Source organism: Bos indicus x Bos taurus, chromosome 3 (genome assembly GCF_003369695.1).
Source record: "Bos indicus x Bos taurus breed Angus x Brahman F1 hybrid chromosome 3, Bos_hybrid_MaternalHap_v2.0, whole genome shotgun sequence".
In the NCBI taxonomy this organism is placed as follows: Eukaryota; Metazoa; Chordata; class Mammalia; order Artiodactyla; family Bovidae; genus Bos; species Bos indicus x Bos taurus.
In genome coordinates, this window is record NC_040078.1 from 83,213,479 (window position 1) to 83,241,309 (window position 27,831).

The 27,831-nt window shown below is 35.6% G+C and overlaps 1 protein-coding gene across 7 annotated transcripts in view; it reads left to right on the forward strand.

Moving 5' to 3' along the window:
• DOCK7 (dedicator of cytokinesis 7) overlaps positions 1–27,249 on the forward strand; it is a 189,822-nt gene extending 162,573 nt beyond the window's left edge. For 3 of the 7 annotated variants that reach the window (XM_027537048.1, XM_027537052.1, XM_027537054.1), the window contains 9 exons: positions 333–464; positions 2,005–2,019; positions 10,317–10,442; positions 12,190–12,279; positions 12,396–12,632; positions 12,969–13,112; positions 13,801–13,907; positions 23,337–23,504; positions 26,748–27,249. In XM_027537048.1, coding sequence (XP_027392849.1) covers positions 333–464; positions 2,005–2,019; positions 10,317–10,442; positions 12,190–12,279; positions 12,396–12,632; positions 12,969–13,112; positions 13,801–13,907; positions 23,337–23,504; positions 26,748–26,790 — 1,062 coding nt within the window. In that variant the 3' untranslated portion in view covers positions 26,791–27,249. Of the gene's footprint in view, positions 1–332; positions 465–2,004; positions 3,774–10,307; positions 10,443–12,189; positions 12,280–12,395; positions 12,633–12,968; positions 13,113–13,800; positions 13,908–23,336; positions 23,505–26,747 lie in introns of all 7 variants that reach the window. The other 4 variants (XM_027537049.1, XM_027537053.1, XR_003510343.1 and 1 more) reach the window with 3 other exon arrangements.
• Positions 27,250–27,831: the final 582 nt, after the last annotated feature.

Below are 27,831 nucleotides of genomic sequence, written 5' to 3' on the forward strand. Positions count from 1 at the left end.
CATACACACATTTATTTTAGTTAAGTAATTACTGAGTAGTAAAAGCAGAATGTCCAGTTCAAATTATATAAAAGTATAAGTATACATATATGTACATGTGTGTATTTTAAATACAAAAACACAGATACACACATATGTTTTCACGCAACAGAAGAGATAATATATTGTGCAAAATTATTTTATTAGGTCTTAATCAAATTAAAAATCAGTAGCATTTGTTTTTATGTCCTATTGGAAAATACTAGTATTGCCTTGGAAATATTGTGAGTTCATAAACTGCAATTCACTCTCTTGTCGATGTAAAAGAAAGCAATCTCTTATTATTTTTATAGGCTGGCATGTATGAAGCAGTTAATGAAGTTTACAAAGTACTTATTCCTATTCACGAAGCTAATCGGGATGCAAAGAAACTATCCACGATTCATGGTAAACTTCAGGAAGCCTTCAGCAAAATTGTTCATCAGGTAACAATTGTACTTTCTAACTTCAGTGTAAGTGGAAAAAACTGTCTACAAGCTTTAGTGTTACTTTGTACTAATGTCAAACTAGATCCCATGAAATGACCATTTTAATCAAGTTACAAATGAACAGTGTCAAAATGATGGTTCATGGCCAAAGCAAGACTCATTAACAACAATTAATTTAACCTAAAGTAGATTATGATCATCATAACCTTCCCACATAGCTTCTCTTTTTTCTTCACTTTTTTGAATTATTACTAGTTGCTAATTTTTTTTTTAGTTGTGAGTTACTTTCTGTTTCACAGTGTGGGTAATAGTTATGAATTTGATTTTTTAAGTTGATTTCTGTTCATTTTTTGCCAAAATGTTGTTATATTTAACTTTTTATTAAATGATATGAAAGCTTAATAAATTCCTAATATTTTTAATGATTTCAACTGAACTTTTAAACTTTTTTCCAGATATTTTTATTCAGTCATCCTCTGACATATTTCTAATGTAAAAGTAATATTTAGTGAAAATAATAAATGGTTGTATTTATTTATTTATTCGATTATAATAGTATGATGTCAGTACGTATTTTTACTTCATGGGATCCACATATTATCTTTCAAATTAAAATAAGCTTGGTTTAAAATGAAGTAGACTACTGGCAGTTGATTTCCCTGAAGCTAAGTCGTTGGCTCCATTGAAGTACTCGGAAACGTTATGCCAAGGGGCCTCCTCCTCCATCTTCTGCTTCCTTTCCTGTGCTACCTGTGCTGTTGTCTGCTATTGCCATCACCTAAGAATTGAAGGATAGTATTGTTTTTCCACTTTCGCGTGCAGTATTAGTCCCACTTTATTGTCTTATCAGCTTGACTTCCTCTTTCTTGCCATGGACTAAGCTGTTCTAGATGAATTGATATAATCTGAAAAACTTAGTCTTAAATAGGGCTGCTATCCTGTTAAGCCAGGATTTTATTGTCATTTAATAAAATATTGGAGTTGCGAAAGATCATTAGAATTCTGGGTCATAGCAGGTGGGTCTTTTTATAATCAGTTATACTGTTACATCTCATCGCAGCTTCCCATATGTTACACAAATTGCAAATTACACAGGTCAGGCCTGGAACATCTAGAGCCAGCAGCTTCTAAGAAACTTTCATCCATTTGTATCAAAGACATTTGGGCAAAATTTCAGTTGCTATTCGGGCTTACCCTGGGTACTTCAGTGAAGTGCAGCTCCCGTTAGTTAGTGATCTAATTTAGACACAAATGAAACAAGCACTTAGCTTTCTTTCCCCTAAATTTGTACTTTTTACTTATTAAAGTTTTAAATGGTGAAATTTTAGCTTCTAGGTTTTGAACAAGCAATTTATAAAATTATCATAGGTCTTAAGCAAAGGAATATGGTGTTTAAAATACCCACTAGTGTTTTCTGTATGGAGAAGAATTTATGGTATATGGTTTCTTACACTACTGAACTTCCTTTGGCTTTTTTTTGTTCTTTTTAAACAGTTTTTTTTTATGACTTGCCCTTTTTCACTTTTTTATTATACAGAGTACTGGCTGGGAGGTAGGTAATGTTTTAGTTAGTTAAAGACACTAATAGATTGATTTGATCAGATTTCTTATGCCAATGCTTTGCCCACATGTGCTAGCTGTGGGCATTCTGTTGCTGTCTGCTGTCAACTGAATTCATTAACCAAAGAAATTTTGTTAAAATACTGTAAGTTATGTTAAGAAATTTGTTATTAAGAGGTTGTAGGCAGTGCATGGAAATCCATATGTTACACTAATATATTCTTTGGTAAATGAGCCACTTTGTCATCACTTCAGTTTGTTTTTATCCTTTGAAGCATTTTCTTTCATCAACATTTACACACAAGATTTCCTTTGTTTAACCATATTGTTTCACCTCATTGTACAGAGGTCGATTTATGTGTTATTGCTCAGAGGTGTAAATATAAAATATTTCATCTGATCTAAGATGCTATCAATTGTAACATATCCCATTATTTCACATTCCTTTAAGAAAGATTAGAAAAACAAACAATCCCTGTGTATTAAACTCCAACATCCCATCAGTTGAAAAATGAATGCCAACTACAGAGATACTAAAATATGGGCAAAAAAATGTGCATCTTGGAATTGATACGAGTATGTTAACCTGATCTTGAGTCACTTCACCTTGAGTATAAGTACTACTGAGGAATGAAATTCACTTTTGTCATTTTGATTTTGTTGGGGGGAGGGAAAACAGATTGAGAGAACTTGAAGTTTAATTTGACCTCATTTTCTGACAATGTTTGATAATTGTGTTCAATGAAGACTGTGTGTGCTTCCTTTTAGGGAGTAAGTATAATAGTTAGGCTCATGAAGTTATATATAAATCAAATCATACCTGAAAAATGCCAGAAAGAATTGATTACCTTTTTTAAAAACCTTTCTGGAAAGGAAAGAATTCTATAAAATAAAAAATTCTACAAAATAATTCATTTTGATGAGGTAAAGCAAGGTATTAATAAGACAATTTATTTAAAGCTGAGTATTAATATTTGTTAATTTTTCTGCTTTGCCTTTCACTTTGTAGTCAGGTTTATGTTGATTAAACAGTTTAGGCTTTCTCTGTTTGCTTTTGCAGTTCTTGTTTTGAGACCCAGCTAGAAAACCTTCAGAATGAGTGTTACTATTGCATTCTCTTCCATTTCTGAATTAGTTGCCACCTTTTGTTTTTTGTCAGATGAAACCAGTACTTTTAATCTACCTTAGTTCCCCAGATTAAATGTGTATGACTTTTTTTATACCCAGTATAGAACGTCTCATTTTTGTGTCTCAATTAAGGCTTATATAGAGACTTTCCATGGTTATCTCTGAGTCATAAAGTTACTTATGGATTTCCTAACACAAAATGGAAGTAGGTGAAAAGTAAGCATGAAAGAAGAGACATTGAACCTCTGAGCAGTTTATTACTAGTCTGCTTGATGCTAAATCGACCCCTGAAAGGTATAATTTTCACTGGTTATGATTAATATTCTGTCATCATGTTTATTGCATGGTAAAAGTCACACGGACTTTATTTTCTTATTTATATTCTTGTCACTACCTTTCACTGGACCTTTAGCTTTGTAGCTTCTAAAATTGTTGCACGTTTGTTTTTTGCTTTTCCCTTGTAAAACTTAAGTGGATGCTTGCATTTTAAAAGTATGTTTGCTACCATTTGCTGCTTATTTGTTTTGAAATTTCCCTAATTAAAATGCTTTCTGTTTTCTCTTCTCTCTTGCCCCTGGTTGCTGACCCTACTCCCTACTTTTACTATTGTCTATTGTGGTAAGTTCCTATCTTGTGAATATTTTTCTTTTTGACTCTGGGAAAACTTCAGTAATTTCATTTTTTCTAAAAGCTATGGTTCCTAGCTAATTTCCTAGTATTCTTAAGGAACTCTCACTGGATTGAGATCCAGTAAGGATATCTGATACACTATAGAAAGGGTCTTTGAATTGATAGCTCCCTCCTTGATCTGAGCTTATATATTAGCACTGTATTTCATTTTTCACTGTGCTCCTTGATTTGGTACAAATCATTTGAGTTGGCAAAGCTTTTTAGGGCTGTGTGTGTGAGATTGTGTATGTGTGTGTAAAAGATAACTCTAAAACCTGGTAGCAAATTTGGTAAAATATTTACCATATAAAATAGCAAGTCATGAACCTTTCTTAAATCATGGTAACTATTACTTGTTCTGCAAATTTCAATATCTGAATGACTGTTTACTATTTATTTTCTCTTTCCCAAGTACATTTATTTTTCTTGAAATAATAGGAAAAAAAGTATGTTTAAAAATGTCTTACTTATAATTGCATTTTAAAATTATTTTTGGAGAAAAGAAATATTGAATTTCTATATGGAAAATTATAGCCATTTTATATTTTGTGTGCACATATTTTATTTTAAGATACATTTATCCATTTATCAAATAGTGAACAGTTTGTATTCAGAAGTAGATTAATGCAAGTTTATTATGTTCAGAATAATCATTCCCCAACTATTGATAACATAGTCACATAACACTGTCTCCGTTTTTTTCTTCAAAAAATTACAACATATTTCACCATCCAAGAGGAAACATCACCACTCTAGTAGGTATATATTATAGTCTCCAGCAAGGCTGGAGAAGATGGGCTTAGCTTGTTTAAGCTGAAGTCTCTCTACTAAGTCACTAAAGAAAAATGAGGTATTCTAACTTTTGAGATTCAAGCATGCAAGATAACTATATGTTAACTCTTTTCATTATACTGGATGGACATGAAGATGAGCCAATATTTTGGTTTTTATATGCTGAGAAATATTAGCCATAGTTCTGGTGAAGTGTCTCCCGTTGAATTTTTATATGCCCTAATCCATGCTCTGGAGAAGGGCATGGCGACCCACTGCAGTATTCTTGCCTGGAGAATTCCATGGACAGAGGAGCCTGGTGGGCTACAGTCCATGGGGTTGCAAAGAGTCAGACACGACTAAGCAACTAAACACAATCCATGCACGCTGAGGCTGCATGAGATAAATAAACTCATCCAAGTGAGTAAAGGGTAGAATGGGAAACAGCAGGTTTTAATAGGTGATGGGGGGCAGGAAGCTGAAAGAGTATGAAAAAAAAAAGCAAAAACTTTTACAATAAGTAGTTAAGTGTGAAAATGTGACACTCTAAAGAAGAAACTAGACCTGTGTAGGGATAAAACATCCATGAGTATTTATCTCAGGAAAGGCAAAGAGGTGAAGTCAGATATGACAAAGTAAGGAAAATATGATGAGAAGAACTCTGTGAAGAGGTACTTTCTGATAGTTGATGACTCCCTAATATTTGGTATAGACCCATGACTGAGCACCTGATGATGTGGTACTACTGGCTGGGTTCTGCCCTTTATGTTATTTCTGATGAGAAAAAGATATGGACAGCAAACATTTATTTATTAGATTATATTGGACATGATTATTTTTTCCTGGACTGGAACATACAAAGGTTAAAATTGAACATCTGATAAGAAATGTGGTAGGATATATCTTAGAAGAATATATTTGGTAAGTTTATGAAAATCATTAACCTGATTTTCATACTGGAGTGTGCAGAAAGGAGATGCAAACATGTAATAACAATTTCAGTAGAGACAGTGTTGTACTATAGAGGAAGACAAAACTTAGGGAGGAAGGGACCCAGGAAATCTCAGTTACTCAGGGAAATTCTCGAAAACTCTCAAGGAAGACATCAGAGAAGTGAAAAATGGTTCAGGGATCATACTTATGTCCTCATATTTGTATATGAGTGTATGGAATACAGGGATTAAATAGTGTAATTAAGAGCTTGGACTCAGGTGTCAAATATACTAGGATTTAATGCTGAGTTCCACTGTTGGCTAGCAGTGTGACCTTGGGCAAATTACTTTTCCTCATTTATAAAAAGAGAGTGAAAATAATGATATCTGAGAGGTGTGATAAGAATTGGCATAACCCATGTAAAGTGGATAACCATATCTAGTACATGTGAAGTGAAAGTGAAAGTCACTCAGTTGTGTCCAACTCTTTGTGACCCCATGGACTATACAGTTCATGGAATTCTCCAGGCCTGAATACTAGAGTGGGAAGCCGTTCCCTTCTCCAGGGGATCTTCTCAACCCAGGGATCGAACCCAGTATCCTGCATTGCAGGCGGATTCTTTACCAGCTGACCAGGGAAACCCTGCTGCTCAGTCACTTCAGTCGTGTCCAACTCTGTGAGACCCCATAGACGGCAGCCCACCCGGCTCCCCCATCCCTGGGATTCTCAATACTTTAAAAATGTTGGTGATTATTATTTTTATTGTTATTATTATTATCATCATCATTACTATCACTATAATTACTTGAAATCTTAACACAGTTTAGCTGTGACGTCTAAGAGGTGTTAGGTTCCCAGGTCAAGCTCTATGACTAAATAAACTGATAAAAGTGTATGTTCTTTAAGGGGAATAGATCTAATAGAAGAGAAGGAGATGACCCCTGGGAAACACTGGTCTGCCTATCTGAAAAATCAGTTAACGAGAGAAATGTATTAGAGAACTGTGGGTGAAGATGAAAGAAGTTTTGGAAGTGACGTCAGTGTGGAGATATACAATAGCCCAACTGAATGTTTCCTGCTAAATAAAGATAACAAAACTAGAAAAAACTTATTTGTCATAAGAGATTTCAACCACTAGAGACATGGATAGATGAGTAAATGGATTTCCTTGCTTGGGATGTAGTTTCATTATACACAGGATGGTGGAATCAGTAAGTACTGCTGAGGAAGAATAATTGGAGTGTGGGAATGGTGGGAAGTTCAGAAAGAATTCATGACATTAAAAGAAGATACTGCTAGAAAAATATAGACTAGATAGTAGGAAAATGTATTATTTTTTAAATTCAGAGGAAAAATGGTTATCATCCTGTGGTCCAAACCTCTGAAGAGGAAGTAAGATAAAGTGATATCTTTCTTGAAGATAAAGCTATATGAGTAAACTTTCATGAACATGATAGAGTCAATGGTTTTACATTAGGGAACTCTTTGTAAGTTGAAAATAAATCTCCTTACTCCACTGCACACACTCATTTTCAGTTCTAGTAACTCCTCTCTGATCTTATCTCCTCTGATCTTCTCCCTGCTGCACATTCTGCCTTACCACTCTAGCCACTTTCCTGTTCTTCAAACACAGGAGGGGGGCTCCTGTCCTTTGCACTGGCTCTTTCCTCTGCCTGGAATGCACCTCCCCTGGAGAGTCACATGAATAACTCTTACACCTCCTTCACGTCTTTGTTCACATGTCACCTGTTGGTGAGACCTGCCTGACCACTCTGTTTTGTTCACAGATATATCACCAGTGTCTAAACAGTTTGTAGACACATAGTAAACCTTCAATAAATATGTGAATGGATGCATGGTTACCTCATATACGTTGTTTAATGACTCTTACCTTCATTTTTATTCTTCTTCTGTCCCTCCCACCCCCCTCCTCCACTCCACCCTTCTTCCCTCCCCTCCCCCTAGAATGTGCTTTCCTTCCCTCCCGCATCCGCTCAGCCATTCTTTTAGGTTGCAGAATCCTTTCTGTGTGTCACCTCTTTTGTGACCTGGCTCCAACAGGATTTCTCTTTCCTTTCTCAAGACACTTTTTATTAGAGCTTATAACCTTTTGTATTGTAATTATTTGAATACATATTTTACTCTCTTGAGGAGCCAAGTCTTACTTATTTTTATTGTCCTATTCCTGAGGATGAGTCTGAGTAAACTCCGGGAGGTGGTGATGGACAGGGAGGCCTGGCGTGCTGCAGTCCATGGGGTTGCAAGGAGTCGGACACAACTGAGCAACTGAACTGAACTGAGGATGAACAGTGGCTAACACATTACAAGCACTCAATATTCTTTTTTCCTTGAACTGAATGTCAGTATGAGAAAGTGAATAAAAAGAGTTTAAAATGGCTGCTCAGGAACTAGTTCAGTTTTAAACTGCATATATTGAATTTAAGTCCACATCCCAAGAGGCAGTGAGCCCACTGATCTCTACACTGATCAGATCAGTGTATGTTGTGTCTGTTTCTGGGATACCACACTTTAAAAGGTGCCATCAAAAGACTAATAAAGTGAAGATAGCATAGTGTGAATCATCATATGAAGATGATTGAGGACTGGAAAGTTTAAGGGAAACAAGTTCTAATAGCAGTTTTCAAATAATTAAAAGGTCATAATACTGAAGATTTGGAATAGAAATCTTAAACTAGAAAGCCCTGAGAGGAGTACAGCCAGGATAACAATATTTTAATATTTGTGCTTCCAAAGAGTAAATAAATATATTCATGTATGGTATTTTTTTTGGAAAAAACAATCACAAATTGTTAGTTTTCTCATGCCTTTTTTATTTTCCAGGCAGTGGGGCCTTCATTTCTTGATTATATTAAATATTGCTCCATTGGCTTGTTGATGGTTTTAATCAGAATTTTGATTGAATATATTTAACCTATCTAGAGAAATTTCGTTTGCTATAGAAGTCAGTTAATTTTGTCTGTTAAAGTTTGAAATAATTGAAACAATTTTTTAAAATTAGAAACCTCCTTTAACTCTAGACACATTTTTCTTTAAAACTATATTTCTTCTGGACAAAATCTGGAGATATTTTTAGTCAATTGTATGCTTTTTTGTTTTGTTTTTATTATCAGAAGGCTGGTAAATTGAGGATCAGAATTTTCCATTTTGCTTTATTATCTGTTTCATTTGTAACTTATTTTACGTACCCCTTTGCCTTTGCAGTTCAGCTCAGTTCAGTTCAGTCGCTCAGTCGTGTCTGACTTTTTGCGACCCCATGAATCACAGCACACCAGGCCTCCCTGTCCATCACCAACTCCCAGACTTCACTCAGACTCACGTCCATCGAGTCAGTGATGCCATCCAGCCATCTCATCCTCTGTCGTCCCCTTTTCCTCCTGCCCCCAATCCCTCCCAGCATCAGAATCTTTTCCAATGAGTCAGCTCTTCGCATGAGGTGGCCAAAGTACTGGAGTTTCAGCTTTAGCATCATTCCTTCCAAAGAACACCCAGGGCTGATCTCCTTTATAATGGACTGATTGGATCTCCTTGCAGTCCAAGGGACTCTCAAGAGTCTTCTCCAACACCACACTTCAAAAGCATCAATTCTTTTTTTTTTTTTATTTTTTTTATTTTTTTTTTAAAAGCATCAATTCTTCAGTGCTCAGCTTTCTTCACAGTCCAACTCTCACATCCATACATGACTACTGGAAAAACCATAGACTAGACGGACCTTTGTTGGCAAAGTAATGTCTCTGCTTTTCAATATGCTATCTAGGTTGGTCATAACTTTCCTTCCAAGGAGTAAGCCTTTGCAGTAAGAAGTAAATAAAGGAAAAATAAGTATGAAACTTACTAGGCTTAAAGAGATTTGAGGTATATAAACAGTCATGTGTGGTTGTGTATAAAGGCACTACCACAAAATCCTTTGAAACATCTTTGTATCTAAAATGTAAGAATAGCACAAAAGGCTTCCAAGTATTTTATCTTTATCAAGAGAATTTGTTTTCAAATCTTCTGTGTAAGAGTTAAGGTGACCTTAGCATACTTTGTACTTGGGATGAATGTGTGTGGTTAATGTATGCAGTGGGTGGTTTGGGTACTTTAGAAAAACCAACTCTTCTCAAATTTTTTTCTTCTTTCATTTATGTATTTTTTACTTCCTAATTCCATTTCTAGTTACTCTTACACATAACAGTATTTTTTATTAGCAGAGGGATACTAACTGTAAATCTTTTGCTTCAGTGCTTCAGGATGATCTTGACATTTACTGATCATCCACTCTGTGCCAGATGCTACACTTGGCTTCTAACTTTTATGATCTCATTTAAAATACGAAAAGAGATAGTAATGTAAAGGCTAATAATGGTAACTAAATATGTTAGTGTTGTTTTTAAATTTAACTTTATGCTCTACTTTAGGATAACTAAAACACAGTTTATTTTATACCAAGCAACTTTTCTTGCAATAGAGAAAATAAGTTAATTTATCTCAATTGTATGGACTTAGAAAAACATAGACTTATATGGGATGTCACGTGGTACAGTCCCTGAAAAATATATGCCATATGTAATTCGGTAAAAGCCCTAATTGCACAATGTTATTTGTTAGAAATAATGAAGAAAAGATTATTTTGTTTTTACTTTCATTTGAGAAATAATAAAATATTGTGGTTTTGAATTAAAACTTTTGTTTTGAGAATTTTATACTCGTAGCAATCTAAGCAGAATGTGCATGACAAAAAGTCTCTGTATTAAAGTTTCTCTGTTTTCCTACACCTAGGATGGTAAGCGGATGTTTGGCACCTATTTTCGGGTCGGTTTTTATGGAACTAAGTTTGGGGATTTGGATGAACAAGAATTTGTTTACAAGGAACCTGCAATAACCAAACTCGCAGAGATATCTCACAGATTGGAGGTGAATACTGTGGTGGTTCAAAATTTCATCCTTAATTTGTATTTTCTATGATGAATAGACTTTTCAGATCCAGATCTAATCCTTTAATAAGCCAGATCCTGCCAAATAATCTACTCCTTTTGGGTATGAGGCTTTTTATAGGTACAATAATATTCTCTTGAATTTTTAAAATCTTTGATAGCAACAGTAAAATATTATTATTAACTTGATTTTTTGAGGGTCTATTTTCACACATATTTTAGAAACCCTGTATCTTTTAGAATTACCATGATTTGTGGAGAAATGTATATAGTATTATCCACATTTTGTAGAAAAGGTTATAAGGAATTAATAATCATGGAACTAGAACCCCAAGATATTTCTGACCCAAGTGCATTACCTTTTTGGGTTAACTGATTCCCAGTGAAGTAATCTTTAGAACTTAAAAGCTTGAAATTATACTTTAAAAACACTTCTTAGAATCCTTTAACCTTTATACAGATACTTAATTTTCAAAATAAACGATTAACTTTAATATTGATGAAACTAACCTGTCTTTTCTGCTATAGTTGTTCTTTCCAATCTTTCTGTGTCCTTGTTACTCCAAGTGTGGTTCATGGACAGAATCTGCATTGACATTACCTGGGAGATTGTTAAATGCAGAATCTCAGACCCCACTTCAGACCTTTTGAATTAAAATCTGTATTTTAACAAATCCTCAGGTGATTTGTATAGACAGAAGAGTGTAGGCTGGTTTTTATTCACAGATGATGTTAATTTCTTCAGCGTTCTGTTCTTATTGGTGACTTCACAGGGCTCAACTTCCACAAACTGGTTTTAGTTGTGACTTCTTGTTTTTTCAAAAGCCTATTAAGTCTTGGGAAATTTTGAGACAGTATTTTTCAAACTTACTGAGTCATAAAAGTTATCTTTGAGGTAGGAGTGTCTGTTCTGCTTTGAGGATTGAGACTTAATTTTTCCTTTTGAAGAGCTCCATCTTTTGCCCATGCTGCCACTCAGGGTCATATGGAAAAGTCACTACATTCTTGACCCAGGGTTACCTTTTCAAAATCTGAACTTACACAGAACTTCAACAAGTTAATGTTTTTATTTGGAAATTCTGGAACATTACATTAATCATTCAGAAAAATGAATGCTTGTTCATTGACTCATGCCTGTAAGAAGTCAGGTTACATCAGACTCTGAAAGTGAAGTCGCTCAGTCATGTCCAACTCTTTGCAACCCCATGGACTGTAGCCTATCAGGCTCCTCAGTTAATGAAATTTTCTAGGCAAGAGTACTGGAGTGGGTTGCCGTTTCCTTCTTCACGGGATCTTCCCGACCCAGGGATCGAACCCAGGTCTCCCGAATTGCGGGCAGACACTACCGTCTGAGCCACCAGAGACGTCCAATATCCTATACACATCAAATATAATGAATTTTTTTGGTCTCTTCTTTCTGTTCCCTTTTTGGTTTTCTTGAGGATCTCTTGTGGAATCCTATATTTTCATTGGTGAAAATTATTTTTATTTTGTGTTATTTAAAGTGAGTAAATGGGAATAATATCAAATAAATATGGAGTGAGAGCCTGTTAATTTGATAGACTAAATATAAATTCTGTTAATGTAAATATTATTTTGTAATCATTGACACCATCTTATAAGAACTTACTAAATGGCTTCATTTGTTCAGGAGTCTCCCTCAGAGGCCTTCTCTGTTTTCTACTACTGTTAACTTCATGTGAAAGATTTCTTTTTCTTTATTTTAGGGATTTTATGGAGAAAGATTTGGAGAGGATGTAGTTGAAGTAATCAAAGATTCTAATCCTGTGGACAAGTGTAAATTAGATCCTAACAAGGTATGATTGACAGACTGTGATGCCCCATAGCTGCATCTTTGAGACTCTGATTTTGTTGGAGGAAGACTAAACAATAATTTAACAGTGAATAAATGAAGAACTTTTTCATTTCTCAGGCCTATATTCAGATTACCTACGTGGAACCATACTTTGACACATATGAGATGAAGGACAGAATCACATATTTTGACAAAAATTATAATCTTCGTCGTTTCATGTACTGTACACCCTTCACTTTAGATGGTCGTGCCCATGGGGAGCTTCATGAACAATTCAAACGGAAGACCATTCTGACTACTTCTCATGCCTTTCCTTACATTAAGACAAGGGTCAATGTCACTCACAAAGAGGAGGTAAGACTCCAAAGAGGGAAAAAGAATTAGTGGAACAAATACATTGAAGCCATGTGAGAACAATGTGGACATAGCATTGTGTATGGTAACATACTAGAATTTGACCCATTTTTAAGTCATTAACTTTCAGCTTCTTTTCTAAGTCCCTCATTCACCCTCAGCTTATGCTTTAAAAGTTTTTTTTTTTTTTTCATTGAATGATCCAAAGTTTCAGGATATATTATTAGATAATACTTCATAGTTGCCACTTTTTTCTTATTTTAATTGATTGTGCATAAAGCTCACTAAATATTTTTCAATCAATCCACTGGCCTAAATAGATGTTATTTCACCCAGATCATCTTAACACCAATTGAAGTTGCTATTGAAGACATGCAGAAAAAAACTCAGGAGTTGGCATTTGCAACACATCAAGATCCAGCAGACCCAAAAATGCTTCAGATGGTTCTCCAGGGGTCTGTAGGCACAACAGTGAATCAGGTGGGAGTGTTTGCTAATACTGTGTGATTTTAGTTATAAATGGAATTTGGAATGATTACAGTATTATATTTTCCAGAAATCACAAATGTGTTACATCAAGTGAAAATATGTTAGAAGTAGTTGCACAGACACTGAAAATATAAGAGGTTAAACTGAAATAAAGATTTTAAGGCCTTTACCTCCTAAAAGTATATGTGATTTAGAGTTTTTACTTCCAAATGATATACTTACGCACAAAAGATTACCTTTAATTCCAAATATCCTCCTAATATTATGAATGCTTTGGGGAAACTGTTTTCGCAAAGTAAAGTGTCTAATAATCAGTGGACTGACAGCTGATTGTCCATAGCCTGATAACTGTTATATCTAAGATAAAGAATATAAAAAATACAAGGCAAAAGGCATTAATGAATACAATAGTTAGTGCTTTGTCTCCTACTCATTTTCTTTGAAATAAGAAATAATAAGTTAATTGCTGTGGGCAAAAGTATAGATTTGGCATCGGGAAAAACTATAAACATATTGTCAGAATTGGTCTCTGAAAAGTTTTAATATAGACATAGTCATATATGTATTAAGCTTAAATGCACACATCTCGGTGCTAAGAAAAATGGATTTGGTAAATTCTATTTCTGTGAATATTTAAAAAACAAAAACATACTTTTTGTTTTATTTTCTTATTTTACAGGGGCCTTTGGAAGTTGCCCAGGTTTTCCTATCGGAAATACCCAGTGACCCAAAGCTCTTCAGACATCATAATAAACTGCGACTTTGCTTCAAAGATTTTACTAAAAGGTATTCAAAGTTTTCTACATAAAGATACTCAAATCGAGAATGTCTAATCCACAGTTTGATATGAGTCATAAGGGATTATTGAAAGGAGAAACTATAGGAAAATGGTTCACAATGAGACGTAGTCTGAGTATAACTTACTACTCCATATGTATTTTTTATATATATATATATATATATCCGTGCCCCCCAATTCTCTATGTAATGCCATGTTTTAAATTTTGAAAATGAGAGAAACCTCGATTCAGGAAATCTTTAACTTGAAACTATTATTAGTTTGACATTTAACTAGTTAACTTTGAAAGCTGTTATTTATTTTGAACATTCAGTGTGAGAGTTTCTGTCTCTCTTCCCTCAGAAAACATACAAGCAGCAAACTTGGAAGCAAAAAATTTGTCTTCAGATCTTATCCTTATATGTCTCTTTTCCACGTCACTTAATCTTTATGATCCTCTGTTTTTAATGTATGAAGTAAGGATATAATATCTACCTCACACAGGGAGATTGTGCGAATTAGATGAAATAATACTTGGATGAATTGGGGCCTCCCAAAACACCCCCAGATGGGATGATTTGCTAGGAGGACTCAGTGGACAGCATATAGTCATATACATGGCTATGGTTTGTTAACAATGAAAGAGTTGAAAGTAAAATTAGCAAAGGGAAAGGGCACGGGGTGAAGTCTGGAGGAAACCAGGTATAGGCTTCCCTGGGTCCTCTCCAAGGGTGGTCACTTAGACGTGCTGATTGTTCAGCAAAGAATCGTGGCAGCATGGGGGAAATCATGTCCACCCGGGAAGCTAGTAGAGACTCAGATGCCAACCAGGCTTTTTGTTGAGGGCTAGTCCAAAATCACTGCAGATGGTGATTGCAGCCATGAAATTAAAAGATGCTTATTCCTTGGAAGGAAAGTTATGACCAACCTAGATAGCATATTCAAAAGCAGAGACATTACTTTGCCAACAAAGGTCTGTCTAGTCAAGGCTATGGTTTTTCCAGTGGTCATGTATGGATGTGAGAGTTGGACTGTGAAGAAAGCTGAGCGCCGAAGAATTGATGCTTTTGAAGTGTGGTGTTGGAGAACACTCTTGAGAGTCCCTTGGACTGCAAGGAGATCCAACCAGTCCCTCCTAAAGGAGATCAGTCCTGGGTGTTCATTGGAAGGACTGATGCTGAAGCTGAAACTCCAATAGTTTGGCCACTTCATGCGAAGATTTGACTCATTGGAAAAGACCCTGATGCTGAGAGGGATTGGGGGCAGGAGGACAAGGGGATGACAGAGGATGAGATGGCTGTATGGCATCACCGACTCAATAGACATGAGTTTGGGTAAACTCCGGGAGTTGGTGATGGACAGGGAGGCCTGGTGTGCTGCGATTCATGGGGTCACAAAGAGTCGGACACGACTGAGCGACTGAACTGAACTGAGTCAATAGGTATCTTCTCCCTGACAGTTAGCAAAATTCCAGACTCCCAAAAGGAAAGCTGGTATTTAACAGAAACTATAGTGTTTATATAAAATGTTCAGGCACAGTGAGCCACTGTTTCTGCATATGATAGGAACCCTTCCCAAATCCAGATTCCCAGACTGTAACCCAGGGCCAACCTTGCAAACAGGCCTTTTTAGGATAGCAACCTCAGGCCTGCCGTTACCTCTTTTGCTTCACAAATAACATTTGGCACATAATGAATAGGTGTTCAGTAACTGCAAAATTTTGAAACAATAGGGGAAAAGAATCAACAACTTGATACTGATTCCTGCTTCACTCACACTATCAGCACAAAAGAGGGAATGATCATTTTACATGGTGATGTCAGGGAATATTTCACACAGGAATTAACATCATAAACAAAAGTACAGAGTACAAAGTATTAAATGTTGCTGTTGTGTCTAACTCTTTGCAACCCCGTGGACTTTAGCCTGAAGGGCTCTTGTGTCCATGCAATTCTCCAGGCAAGAATACTGGAGTGGATTTGCCATGCCCTTCTCCTAACATCATATATGGACCTTTAAAATTAGAGATACCAAGGAAGCATTTCATGCAAAGATGGGCACAATAAAGGACTGAAACAGTATGGACCTAACAGAAGCAGAAATATTAAGAAGAGGTGGCAAGAATGCACAGAAGAACAATACAAAAAAAGATCTCAATGAATGGGATAACCACAATGGTGTGTTCACTTACCTAGAACCAGACATCTTGGAGTGTGAAGTCAAGTTGGATCATAGAAAAAGCAAGAGATTCCAGAAAAACATCTACTTCTGCTTCATTGACTACATTGAAGCCTTTGACTTTGAGGATCACAAACTGTGGAAAATTCTTAAAGAGATGGGAATACTAGACTGCCTTACCTGCCTCCTAAGAAACCTGTATGCAGGTCAAGACAACAGAACTGAGCATGGAACAATGGGCTGGTTCCAAATTGGGAAAGGAGTATGTCAAGGCTGTATATTGTCACCATTCTTATTTAACTTTTATGCAGAGTACATCATGTGAAATGCTGGGCTGGATGAATCACAGTCTGGAATCAAGATTGCTGAGAGAAATATCAATAACCTCAGATATGCCAATGACACCACTCTTATGGCAGAAAGTGAAGAGGAACTAAAGAGCCTCTTGATGACAGTAAAAGAGGAGAGTGAAAAAGCTGGCTTAAAACTCAACATTCAAAACACAAAGATCATGGCATCTGGTCCCATCGCTTCATGGCAAATAGGTGGGGAAACAGTGAAAATAGTGACAGACTTCATTTTCTTGGGCTCCACAATCACTGTGGATGATGACTGCAGCCATGAAATTAAAAGACGCTTGCTCCTTGGAAGAGTATGACCAACCTAGACAGCATATTAAAAAGCAGAGACATTACTTTGCCAACAAATGTCCATATAGTCAAAGCTATGGTTTTTCCAGTAGTCATGTATGGATGTGAGAATTGGACCATAAAGAAGGCTGAGTGCCAAAAAATTGATGCCTTTGAATGGTGGTATTGGGGAAGACTCTGGAGAGTCCCTTAGACTGCAAGGAGATAAACCAGTCCATCCTAAAGGACATCAACCCTAATTATTCATTGGAAGGACTGATGCTGAAGCTTCCATACTTTGACCACTTGATGCAAAGAATCAACTCATTGGAAAAGACCCTGATGTTCGGAAAGATAGAAGGCAGGAGGAGATAGGGGTGGCAGAGGATGAAACGGTTGGATGGCATCACCAACTCAATGGACATGAGTTTGAGCAAGCTCCGGGAGATGGTGAAGGAGAAGGAAGCTTGGCGTGCTGCAGTCCATGGGGTCACAAAGAGTCAGACACAACTGAGCAACTGAACAACAAAAACAATGGACCTTGAAAGACGAATATTAGTTTTTCAGTCAGTAAAGAGGGGAGGGATATACTAAAAACAAATAACCAGCATGAGCAAAGTTTAGATCTGTTCTGAGAAAGATGAATAGTGAAGCTGGAACTGTAGTCTCTGAAGACAAGTAGTCAAACACTGGTGGAAATAGACTAAGTACCATTAAGTAGATGACTTGTTAACTAGCGAAGCAGCATCAGAACCATAGTCAGAAGCCAGTCTTGGACTTCCTATTCTGGTTTCTCTTATATTATGAACTGTGGTTTCTCTTATCAAATCATTCACTGAAAGGGTTTATTTGGGTAGCAGTAATTTCACATTACAGCACTTTGTCATCAGGAAAATAGGAATGCTAACTTGTTCAAGTCTCTCAAGACAGTATTTTATTCTCACTGCAATAGCTGTCATTAATTGTTATCAGTTACTCCTGCATGAACATGGTAAACATCTTTTTAAAAACTTCAGATAGCTTTATTGGAAGTCTGGGATTTTATAATCTGATTATTGAGCTAGATGACCTTATCAGTTTGGTTATAGAAAACATGGCTCCTAATGTATGTTGAAGATGAACGACCAGAGTAAAGAAAGCAAGCTTCTTTTTGTAGAATTGACTGACTTCTGTTGTGACTGACATATACACACTATTATATATAAAATATCTTCCCTTGTAGCTTAGTCGGTAAAGAGTCTGCCTGCAGTGCAGGAGATCTGGGTTCAATCCCTGGGTCGGGAAGATCCCCTGGAGAAGGAAATGGCAACCCACTCCAGTATTCTTGCCTGGAGAATCCCATGGACAGAGGAGCTGGCAGGCTACAGTCCATGGGGTCGCAGGAGTCAGATACAACTTAGTGGCTAAACTACCACCACCACCAAGGACCTAATGTATAGCACAGAAACTACTCAGTACTCTGTAATGACTTATATGGGAGGAGAATCTAAAAGAGTGGATATATGCATATGTACAACTGATTCACTTTGCTGTACACCTGAAACTAACACAGCATTGTAAATCAAGCATACTCTGACAAAAACTTTTTAAACATTGATTTTATTATTTGGGACGTTTCAAATACGAACCAAAAAAACCCTACTGTGATTGTGAGCTGGATGATGTTGGAACAATACATACTTCTTTAGGTCATAGATACTAATAATGCTTATTTTCTTTCTATTTTTTGGGGAATTTTTACTATTACTACAGTTCTAAAACAGATCTCCTCTTTTTTGTGTTTATTTATGATAAGGTAATGAATTCCTATAGTTTGCAGGTCTCCTTAAGGGTTACTATAAAGAAGGTTTTCTCTTTTAAATTACAAAAAGGCAGAAAGCCAGACTACATGTTTTAAACCTTACAAGTCAGCGAATACTGTATTTTTGATTTTTGTGTGTATATATTTTATGTTAATATGCATATTTGTTCTACCACAACTGTTATATATATAAATTCTTATTTTTTCAATTAAGGTTAAAACTATTATTCTAATAGTTGTATTATCTCATCAAAGATCTGAATTTAAGTTGAATTTAAGTGTGGTATAGTAATGAAGTGTATTTTTTTTCTTTTGCCAAATTAAAGTATTAAGCTCAAGATTACAGAGCCAAAGTACATGAGCATTTTTATCGGCTCCTAATATGTAATCTGTTCCAAAAAGTTCTAAGTAGGAACAATGCCAAGAATGCAAATGTACTACTAGTTGCAGTACACCTTACTTTATGTAATGCTATTTAAATATGGTGTCTCTTGTTAATCAGTTTAAATGGTACTTCAGCTTGCATTCTTTTATTCCTAAAAACAATAAACATTTTTTTTTTGTATTTACTCTTTACATACTCTTAGGTATATAAGCTCTAGAAATATCTCTTGTACATCCAGAAGTAAAGAAATAGTTGAATAGTATTCTTTATAACTAAAAAACGACAACAAAACACAAAACCAGGAGACAACCAAGATATCCATCAACAGAAGAGTAAATAAATCATGGCATATCCATAGGTTCAATTTCAACCAGATAATACCACATCTTTTTCCAAAGTGCGTAAGCCAGATTTAAATTCTCACCAGTAGTGTTTGGGAGAGTTCCTATTGCAATGTAAAGTGGAAGTGAAAGTGAAGTCGCTCAGTCGTGTCTGACTCTTTGCAATCCCCTGGAGTGTACCAGGCTCCTCCATCCATGGGATTTTCCAGGCAAGAGAACTGGAATGGGTTTCCTTCTCCAGGGGATCTTCCCGACCCAGGGATCGAACCCAGGTCTCCTGCATTGTAGACAGACGCTTTTGATATTATCTGACAACCTAATTTTTACCAATCTAGTGGGTATGAAATAATATGTAATTATAGTTTAAATTGGGAGAAGGCAGTGGCACTGCACTCCAGTACTCTTGCCTGGAAAATCCCATGGATGGCGGAGCCTGGTAGGCTGCAGTCCATGGGGTCGCTAAGAGTCGGACACGACTGAGCGACTTCACTTTCACTTTTCACTTTCATGCATTGGAGAAGGAAATGGCAGCCCACTCCAGTGTTCTTGCCTGGAGAATCCCAGGGACGGGGGAGCCTGGTGGGCTGCCGTCCATGGGGTCACACAGAGTCGGACACGACTGAAGTGACTTGGCAGCAGCAGCAGCAGCAGCATAGTTTAAATTTCCTTTTCCTGGATTACCAGCGAGGTTGAACATCTTGTCATGTGTTTATTAGCTATTTCTCTTTCCTCTCTGTAATGTTCAAACTTCTTTTATTTGCCATTTTCCTACTGAATTCTTTTCCTTACTGATTTCTAAGGGTATTTACATACTGGAAAAGTAATCCTTTATCATTTGTATCACAGACATCTTTTCTGAACTTGGGGCTTAGCACTTTTTTTTTTTAATAAACAGAAGTTGTTAAATTTAGTATTGCAAAATAATTCCATCTTTCTTGTTACGACTCTTGCTTTTTGTGTCTTAAGAAATTTTTTACCCAAGGTCAGAGTATGTTGACTTCCTAAACATCTATATAATCAGATCAGATCAGATCAGATCAGTCGCTCAGTCGTGTCCCACTCTTTGCGACCCCATGAATCTCAGCACACCAGGCCTCCCTGTCCATCACCAATTCCCAGACTTCACTCAGACTCACGTCCATCAAGTCAGTGATGCCATCCAGCCATCTCATTCTCTGTTGTCCCCTTCTCCTCTTGCCCCCAATCCCTCCCAGCATCAGAGTCTTTTCCAATGAGTCAACTCTTGGCATGAGGTGGCCAAAGTACTGGAGTTTCAGCTTTAGCATCATTCTTTCCAAAGAAATCCCAGGGCTGATCTCCTTTATAATGGACTGATTGGATCTCCTTGCAGTCCAAGGGACTCTCAAGAGTCTTCTCCAACACCACAGTTCAAAAGCATCAATTCTTCGGCGCTCAGCCTTCTTCACAGTCCAACTCTCACATACATGACCACAGGAAAAACCATAGCCTTGACTAGACGAACCTTTGTTGGCAAAGTAATGTCTCTGCTTTTGAATATGCTATCTAGGTTGGTCATAACTTTCCTTGGGCTCTCAAATTAAGTATAGCCCAAACAAAAGGGGAAGAAGGCAAAAAAGGCCTTTTTACTTTTAAAAACAATTCTTTCAATTGATTTTTGCATATGCTTCAAGGTGGGGGCCAGTTTGATTTTTGTCCATACTGATAACTGAATATGATGTGAGATAGCAATCAGATTTCTGTTCCCATATGGTTGTGCAGTTGACCTGGCACCACTTATTTCAAAGATTACCCTTTCTCCACTGCTTTGCAGTGTTAATACATCAAGTGCTCACTTTGTGTGCATCAGTTTCTAGGATTTTTTTCTTCCATTGTTTTATTTATCTCTTTGACCAATATGCTGTCTTAATTACTACAGCTTTATAATAACCTTTTATATATGATAGACCAATTCCTCTCACATTTTGTTCAAGGAAAGAGAATTAACTCTTCCAGTCTATGAATACAGTACATTTCTCCATTTACTTATATCCTCTAAATGTTTTTCTAAAATTTTTCTGTAGAAACTTTATATTTTCACTTATTCTTTGGTATTTGATATTTTTATACTTTTGTTAATGGTATTTTAAAAATTACATTTTGGGGGACTTCCGTGGAAGCCCAGTAGTAAAGAATCTGCCTTGCAGAGCAGGGGCCATGGGTTTGATCCCTGGTCTGGGAAAATTCCAGTTGCTGCTGGGCAACCTAGCCCATGTGCCACAATTAAGACCCAACACAGCCAAATAAATATTTTTAAAAAATAAATTTATTTTCTATTTGCTGGCATACAGAAATACAATTTATTTTTACATGCTTTACATGAGAATATTGCCAAATTCACTTGTTAATTCTAATAATTTATATGTAGAACCTTTTTCTTACTGTACTGTTTAGGATCTCTAATAAACTATGCTGAATAGGAATAATGATAGAGGGCATCATTTTCTTATTTCTGATCTAAAAGAAATTTTTTCATCGTTGAGTATAATGTTTTCTTCATGTATTTTGTAGATATTTTTAATTAAGTGAAATAAGTTCCCACCAGTTTTTAGTTATGCTACAAGTTTGTCATGACAGTATTTTAAAATTTTATAAAGTGGATTGTGTGTAGGGAGTAGGGATGTAATATAGTGTTAGGACAGTTTCTTATTATTTTGTTTGGGAGTTTTGCAACTGTTTTCGTGGATGAGATTGAATTACAAGTTGTTTCTTATAGCCTCCATTAAGTTTTGATATCCCAGCCTTGAAAAGTGAGTTTGAAACTCTTCTCAGGAATAGGTCTTTATTCCTCCTATAGTCTAGAATAGTTTTTTATATATTCAGAATTGTCGTGCTACAATGGGATTATCTATCCTTAGACTGTTAAGTAGAATTTGCCTGTTTGTGTTTTCTCTGTGGGTAGATTTGTGATTTGACTGATTTGATGTATTTAATGGTTTTTGGATTATTCATATTTTTACTTGAGTGTTTTGGTAAATCTAGAAAAGCAGAATTTCAGATTTATTTACATTAAATTATACCTAATATCCTCTGTGCCTGTATAAACTTCTGCTGTATTTGACGTCTCATTTTTCATTTCTAGAAGAGGATACCTGGCCTTCTTTCATTTATTCTTGCCAGAGTTTAGTCTATTTTTTTAGATTTTTCAAACAACCAACTTCTGCATTTTTTTAAATATAGAATTATCATACTTTAAAATTTTGTTTTCTTCCTTACACTTAGAGTTTATTCTTTTCAAATTGCTGGTTAGCTCTTCAGTTTTAGCCTTCTCAGTATAAGCATTTAAGGCTATATATACATTTTCCTCTAAGTATCACTTTAGCTGCATTCTACAAGCATTGATATGTATACTTTTTTAAACATACTTTTTCCATTTATCTATTGGAGTCCAGATAGTTTTTTTTTTAATATCTGAATTGAATAAGCAATCTCAATCTATTCAATTTTTGTTTGTTTCATTAATAAGTCACGGCCTACTCTTTTGTGACCCCATGGAGTATATAGCATGCCTGGCTCCTGTGTACCTTGGATTTCCCAGTCAAGAATATTATAGTGGTTGCCATTTCCTTCTCCAGGAAATCTTCCCAACCTAGGTGTTGAACTTACATCTCCTGCATTGGCAGGCAGATTCTTTACCACTGAGCCACCAGGGAAGTCCATCTATTAATTTAAGAAACTTCTATTTGAATACAGGCAAACTACTGTGCCAGATGCCATTGAGTAAATAAGTATGGTTATATACCTTAAAGAACTTTCTAGTGGTGATATGTGTGTGTGGGGGGGAAGGGGGTGTCAGATTTAATATTAAAAAATACGTAATTTTCAACTGTGAAAATTGGAAGTGGAAGGTAGATTTTAAAGAAATCTGTTGAGCCCTGCTTCCCTACCCTAAACCTAATTGCAGGAGAGGATGTTTCATATAAAACAGAAAAACTGAATGCCCTCATCATAGTGGAGATGTATGTGTGTGTGTGTGTGTGTGTGTGTGTATATATGTATATATGTGTGTGTATATATATATATATAGCAGTAAGCCTTCAAACTATGTCAAAAGAAATCTTTTGCTGACACACTGTTTTCCCTAGGTGTGAAGATGCCTTAAGGAAAAATAAGAGCTTAATTGGGCCAGATCAAAAGGAGTATCAAAGGGAACTGGAGAGAAATTATCATCGCCTTAAAGAGGCCCTACAGCCTCTGATAAACCGAAAGATCCCTCAGTTATACAAGGCAGTATTACCTGTTACCTGCCACAGGTATGCATGTTTTTTTCTATTACTTTGTATCTTCAGAAAAATGAAATCCACTTGAATTATTTAATAGTGAATTTATTTACCTTATATTAAATGGCTTAAAATATTATGTCTTCTGAAACCTAACAAGTCCAACTTTTGTAAGCCTTCTATCAGCTATACCTGAATCAGCCTACCAGATAAAAAGTCTGTGAGAAAGAGAATAATAAAGTCAAGTTCTCATACTAACCAGGACACCACACATAAGTTTCATCTCCTAAAACTGTTTCTTCTAATGTCCTGTCAAAGTTTCTGGTATTTCTGTTGAGAGAATTTGCTAGAATATACTGAAGCCAGGTATTCATTTCCATTATCCCTGACAGTAAATAGTATATAATATGTCCTTCTAGATTTGGATCAAAACAGCTAACTGCACTGAGTATCAAGAAAGCTTCACTATTTCCTTTATTTTCTCAGTGCGACAAAATTAGAAGTGGAAATAACTTGGAATTTTCTACAACTGATCCTAATTTGAGTAGATAATTTAATCTAATTTTAGACTTCTCTGTAAAATAATACTTGCCTTGAAGAGGTTGTTGTGGAAATTAAATGGCATGTAAAGTTCCAAGGACAGCTCTTAATATTTTTACTTTTAACCCCTGAATTCTGGACAGGGCATGATAACTGCTAAAAGTAAACTGCATTCTTTGCGTTTTTAAATTAGAATGTACATACATCTCTTGAATAATTATGGCACCAATATTTTACCACCCCCTTTTTAAAAAATTATAACAGTGAAGCTCTTATACTTACTTGATCAAATATTTGGAAGGCATTTGAAATTGCTTATATAAATAGCATGTATACCATTGATACATAAGAAAATTAAGCTGGCTATTTGATTATCTGGTAATATTCCCTGTTCTTCAGTGATAGAATATTTGTGTACTTCTAAACCTCTGGAAGTGTATAACAAATGCATGCTGTATGTCATGTCCCCTGCAGGGAACATGTAGACAGACCATGTACAGGAACAGGAGACCAAACGGCCTGTTTTAGAAAATTCCATGGATGGAGGAGCCTTGTGGGCTACAGTCCATGGAGTCACAGAGTCAGACAGGACTGAGCGACTTGACTTTATTGTTACAATGATGCAAGACAGCCTAGGTGGTTTCCTCTTGAAACTCTTGTTGGGAAGCAACACTAGTCCCCTCCACTTTTGGCTTCCTTTGGAATGTCTGACTACTTCTTGCCTCTACCTACCTTCACCAGTCTTATATTCATTGGTCAAAGGTCCTGGGATAGAGTGCTGGGTCCCTGAAATAGTGAGGTGTCCTAATGCTAGTCTCACTTCCATCAAATTTCTCAAACTCCTTTTAGTGGAAAGACTATTGTTTCTGTCTGAAGGAAGCTTCCCTTACACCAGTATCCTGAATTGTGCCTTCTTCTATCATGGTTATTCCTCCAAGCTTTAGTTTTTAGTATTTGCAGGCAGTTTTTTGGAGTTTAGAAAATACTTTTTCTTGATAAACTATCTTCCAAGACTGCTATTTTCACAAAATAAAAACACCAAAACCAAGTTTTGAGAGTCAATGCTGAATACAATCTCTTTGTATCTGTCCTCTCCTTTCCTAGAAATTGTAAATCTTAAGACATTAACGTTAATGTTAGGAAAGATAAGCAAAACTACCTTCTAAATTTACTTAAAAATTTTTTTAAATTTAAAATTATTTTCAAATATTTAAATTTAAAAATTATTTTAAAAATAATTTTCTAAATTTATCCAAAAGTCTACAAGCAATAAATGCTGGAGAGGGTGTGGAGAAAAGGGAACCCTCTTACACTGTTGGTGGGAATGCAAACTAGTATAGCCACTATGGAGAACAGTGTGGAGATTCCTTAAAAAACTGGAAATAGAACTACCTTATGATCCAGCAATCCCACCGCTGGGCATACACACTGAGGAAACCAGAATTGAAAGAGACACGTGTACCCCAATGTTCATTGCAGCACTGTTTATAATAGCCAGGACATGGAAGCAACCTGGATGTCCATCAGCAGATGAATGGATAAGAAAGCAGTGGTACATATACACAATGGAGTATTACTCAGCCATTAAAAAGAATGCATTTGAGTCAGTTCCAATGAGGTGGATGAAACTGGAGCCTATTATACAGAGTGAAGTAAGCCAGAAAGAAAAACACCAATACAGTATACTAATGCATATATATGGAATTTAGAAAGATGGTAACAATAACCCTGTATATGAGACAGCAAAAGAGACACTGATGTATAGAGCAGTCTTTTGGACTCTGTGGGAGAGGGAGAGGGTGGGATTATTTGGGAGAATGGCATTGAAACATGTATAATATCATATATGAAATGAGTCGCCAGTCCAGGTTTGAAGCACGATACAGGATGCTTGGGGCTGGTGCACTGGGACGACCCAGAGGGATGGTATGGGGAGGGAGGTGGGAGGAGGGTTCAGCATGGGGAACACATGTATACCTGTGGCGGATTCATGTTGATATATGGCAAAACTAATACAATATTGTAAAGTTAAAAAATAAAAATTAAATTTAAAAAAAATAATAAAGATGTTCCCATGACAAAAAAATTATTTAAAAAAATAATTTCTAAATTTAGAATTTAAAAAATAATTTTCTAAATTTAAACTCTTCTAAAATTTATTGCAGATTTTAATAGAAAATCCTATTTATAGTAATATATAATGGTTCATTTTATGAAATAATTTAAAAGTCTTAGTTTTAATTTCTGGTATTATAAATATCATAAATAATCCACATAAACAAAAGCTTCCTTGGGGTCCTCAATTTTAAGAGTGTATAAAGGACCTAAATGCCCAAAACTTGAGAACCACTGATTTAAGGCTTAGAGTTTACTATTTTAAGTAAAATACCTGTGTTTTGCCTTTTAACCTCAAGTAAATCTCCTGAAATCTCTCCCATTGCCCCTTAGTACCTGTTTAATCAAATATCTAGTACATTTATTGGACAAATGAATAAATGATCAATGGACTTGGACAGTGTCACTTCAAATCTATCGAAAAGTCTACAAGTTAGAATATATGGAGCAATAGTGTGTAGGATGAGCATGTAAGTTGAAAATGAAGAGCTTTGCTTGCAAAAGTTTTAAAGTTAATAAGCTTTTGGTGGCAAAACTTTGAGATATCTGGCCGAAAACATGTAAACATTTTAGACAATTATATAAAAATTGTTTACTCATATTCTTTCATTTTCTCTCCAGAGATTCCTTCAGTCGAATGAGTCTGCGCAAAATGGATCTCTAATTTAAATGCACTTGTTTTATTCATTTGAAAAAAGCCATGTATTCAATCAACACTGAGTGTGAAAAGAATTTAAGAGCTATTGAAAAAGACTTGGGACTTAATTCTGGAAATTATAGCATTAATTTACTCATGGAAGAATGCAGTGGCCAAAATAATATCAAATGGCAATTGGTGAAGTTTGAGAATCATGGCTGTGGTTTCTAATGTTCTGGTAATATGCTGTCCTTTTTTAAAAAGACATTTTAATGACTCAAAGGTACACTTACATTTACCATTATTTATACCATAGCTAACGTTAAATTTATTTACTTTAAGTTTGTATTTTTTAATTTATATTACCATTTATAGATTTGTTTGGAACCATTTTAAATGTAGTAATGCTTATTTTAAAGGTACTATTAAATATGTGAACGTTTACACTAATTAAAAGACTTAAAAATTTTTTTATTGATAAAAGCAGAGAATGAGTTAGAGTTGATTCAAGAAATAGTTGCAAAAATAGCAAAATGAAAATCATAATTGACAGTCACTTTATGGGCCCACATAATAGCTCCAGATTAAATAAATAGGTGGAAATAAGTTGATAACTGGCTTAAGTCTTCAGACTGGTTTCTAAGGTATTTTCCAGACACCCCCAAATGGTATTTAGAACTGCAGAAGTAACTACCTGATAACTTCTCTCTATAAATGATTATATACTAGGATAGCTAATACCCAGTTTGATCTCTGACTCAACCTTATAATAATGATAGTATGAGCTGACTCTTAGCAACTAAAATGAACGACTCCTGTTTCAAATTAAATAAGCCCATCATCTCATCAGTTTTTACTCTTATGCAACTAAAATGAATGATTCCTGTTTCAAATTACATCAGTCATTTCATCGGTTTTTAGTGATCTAAACTGATGTTAGAAATCTGCTTTAAACTTATTTACATCACCATAAAAATAAGAGTTAGTGTTTGATTTTAATCTATCAGGTGAATAAGAAGTTATATTTTTTGATACTTGTATAGATTTTACAAAGTACATGTATAAAAG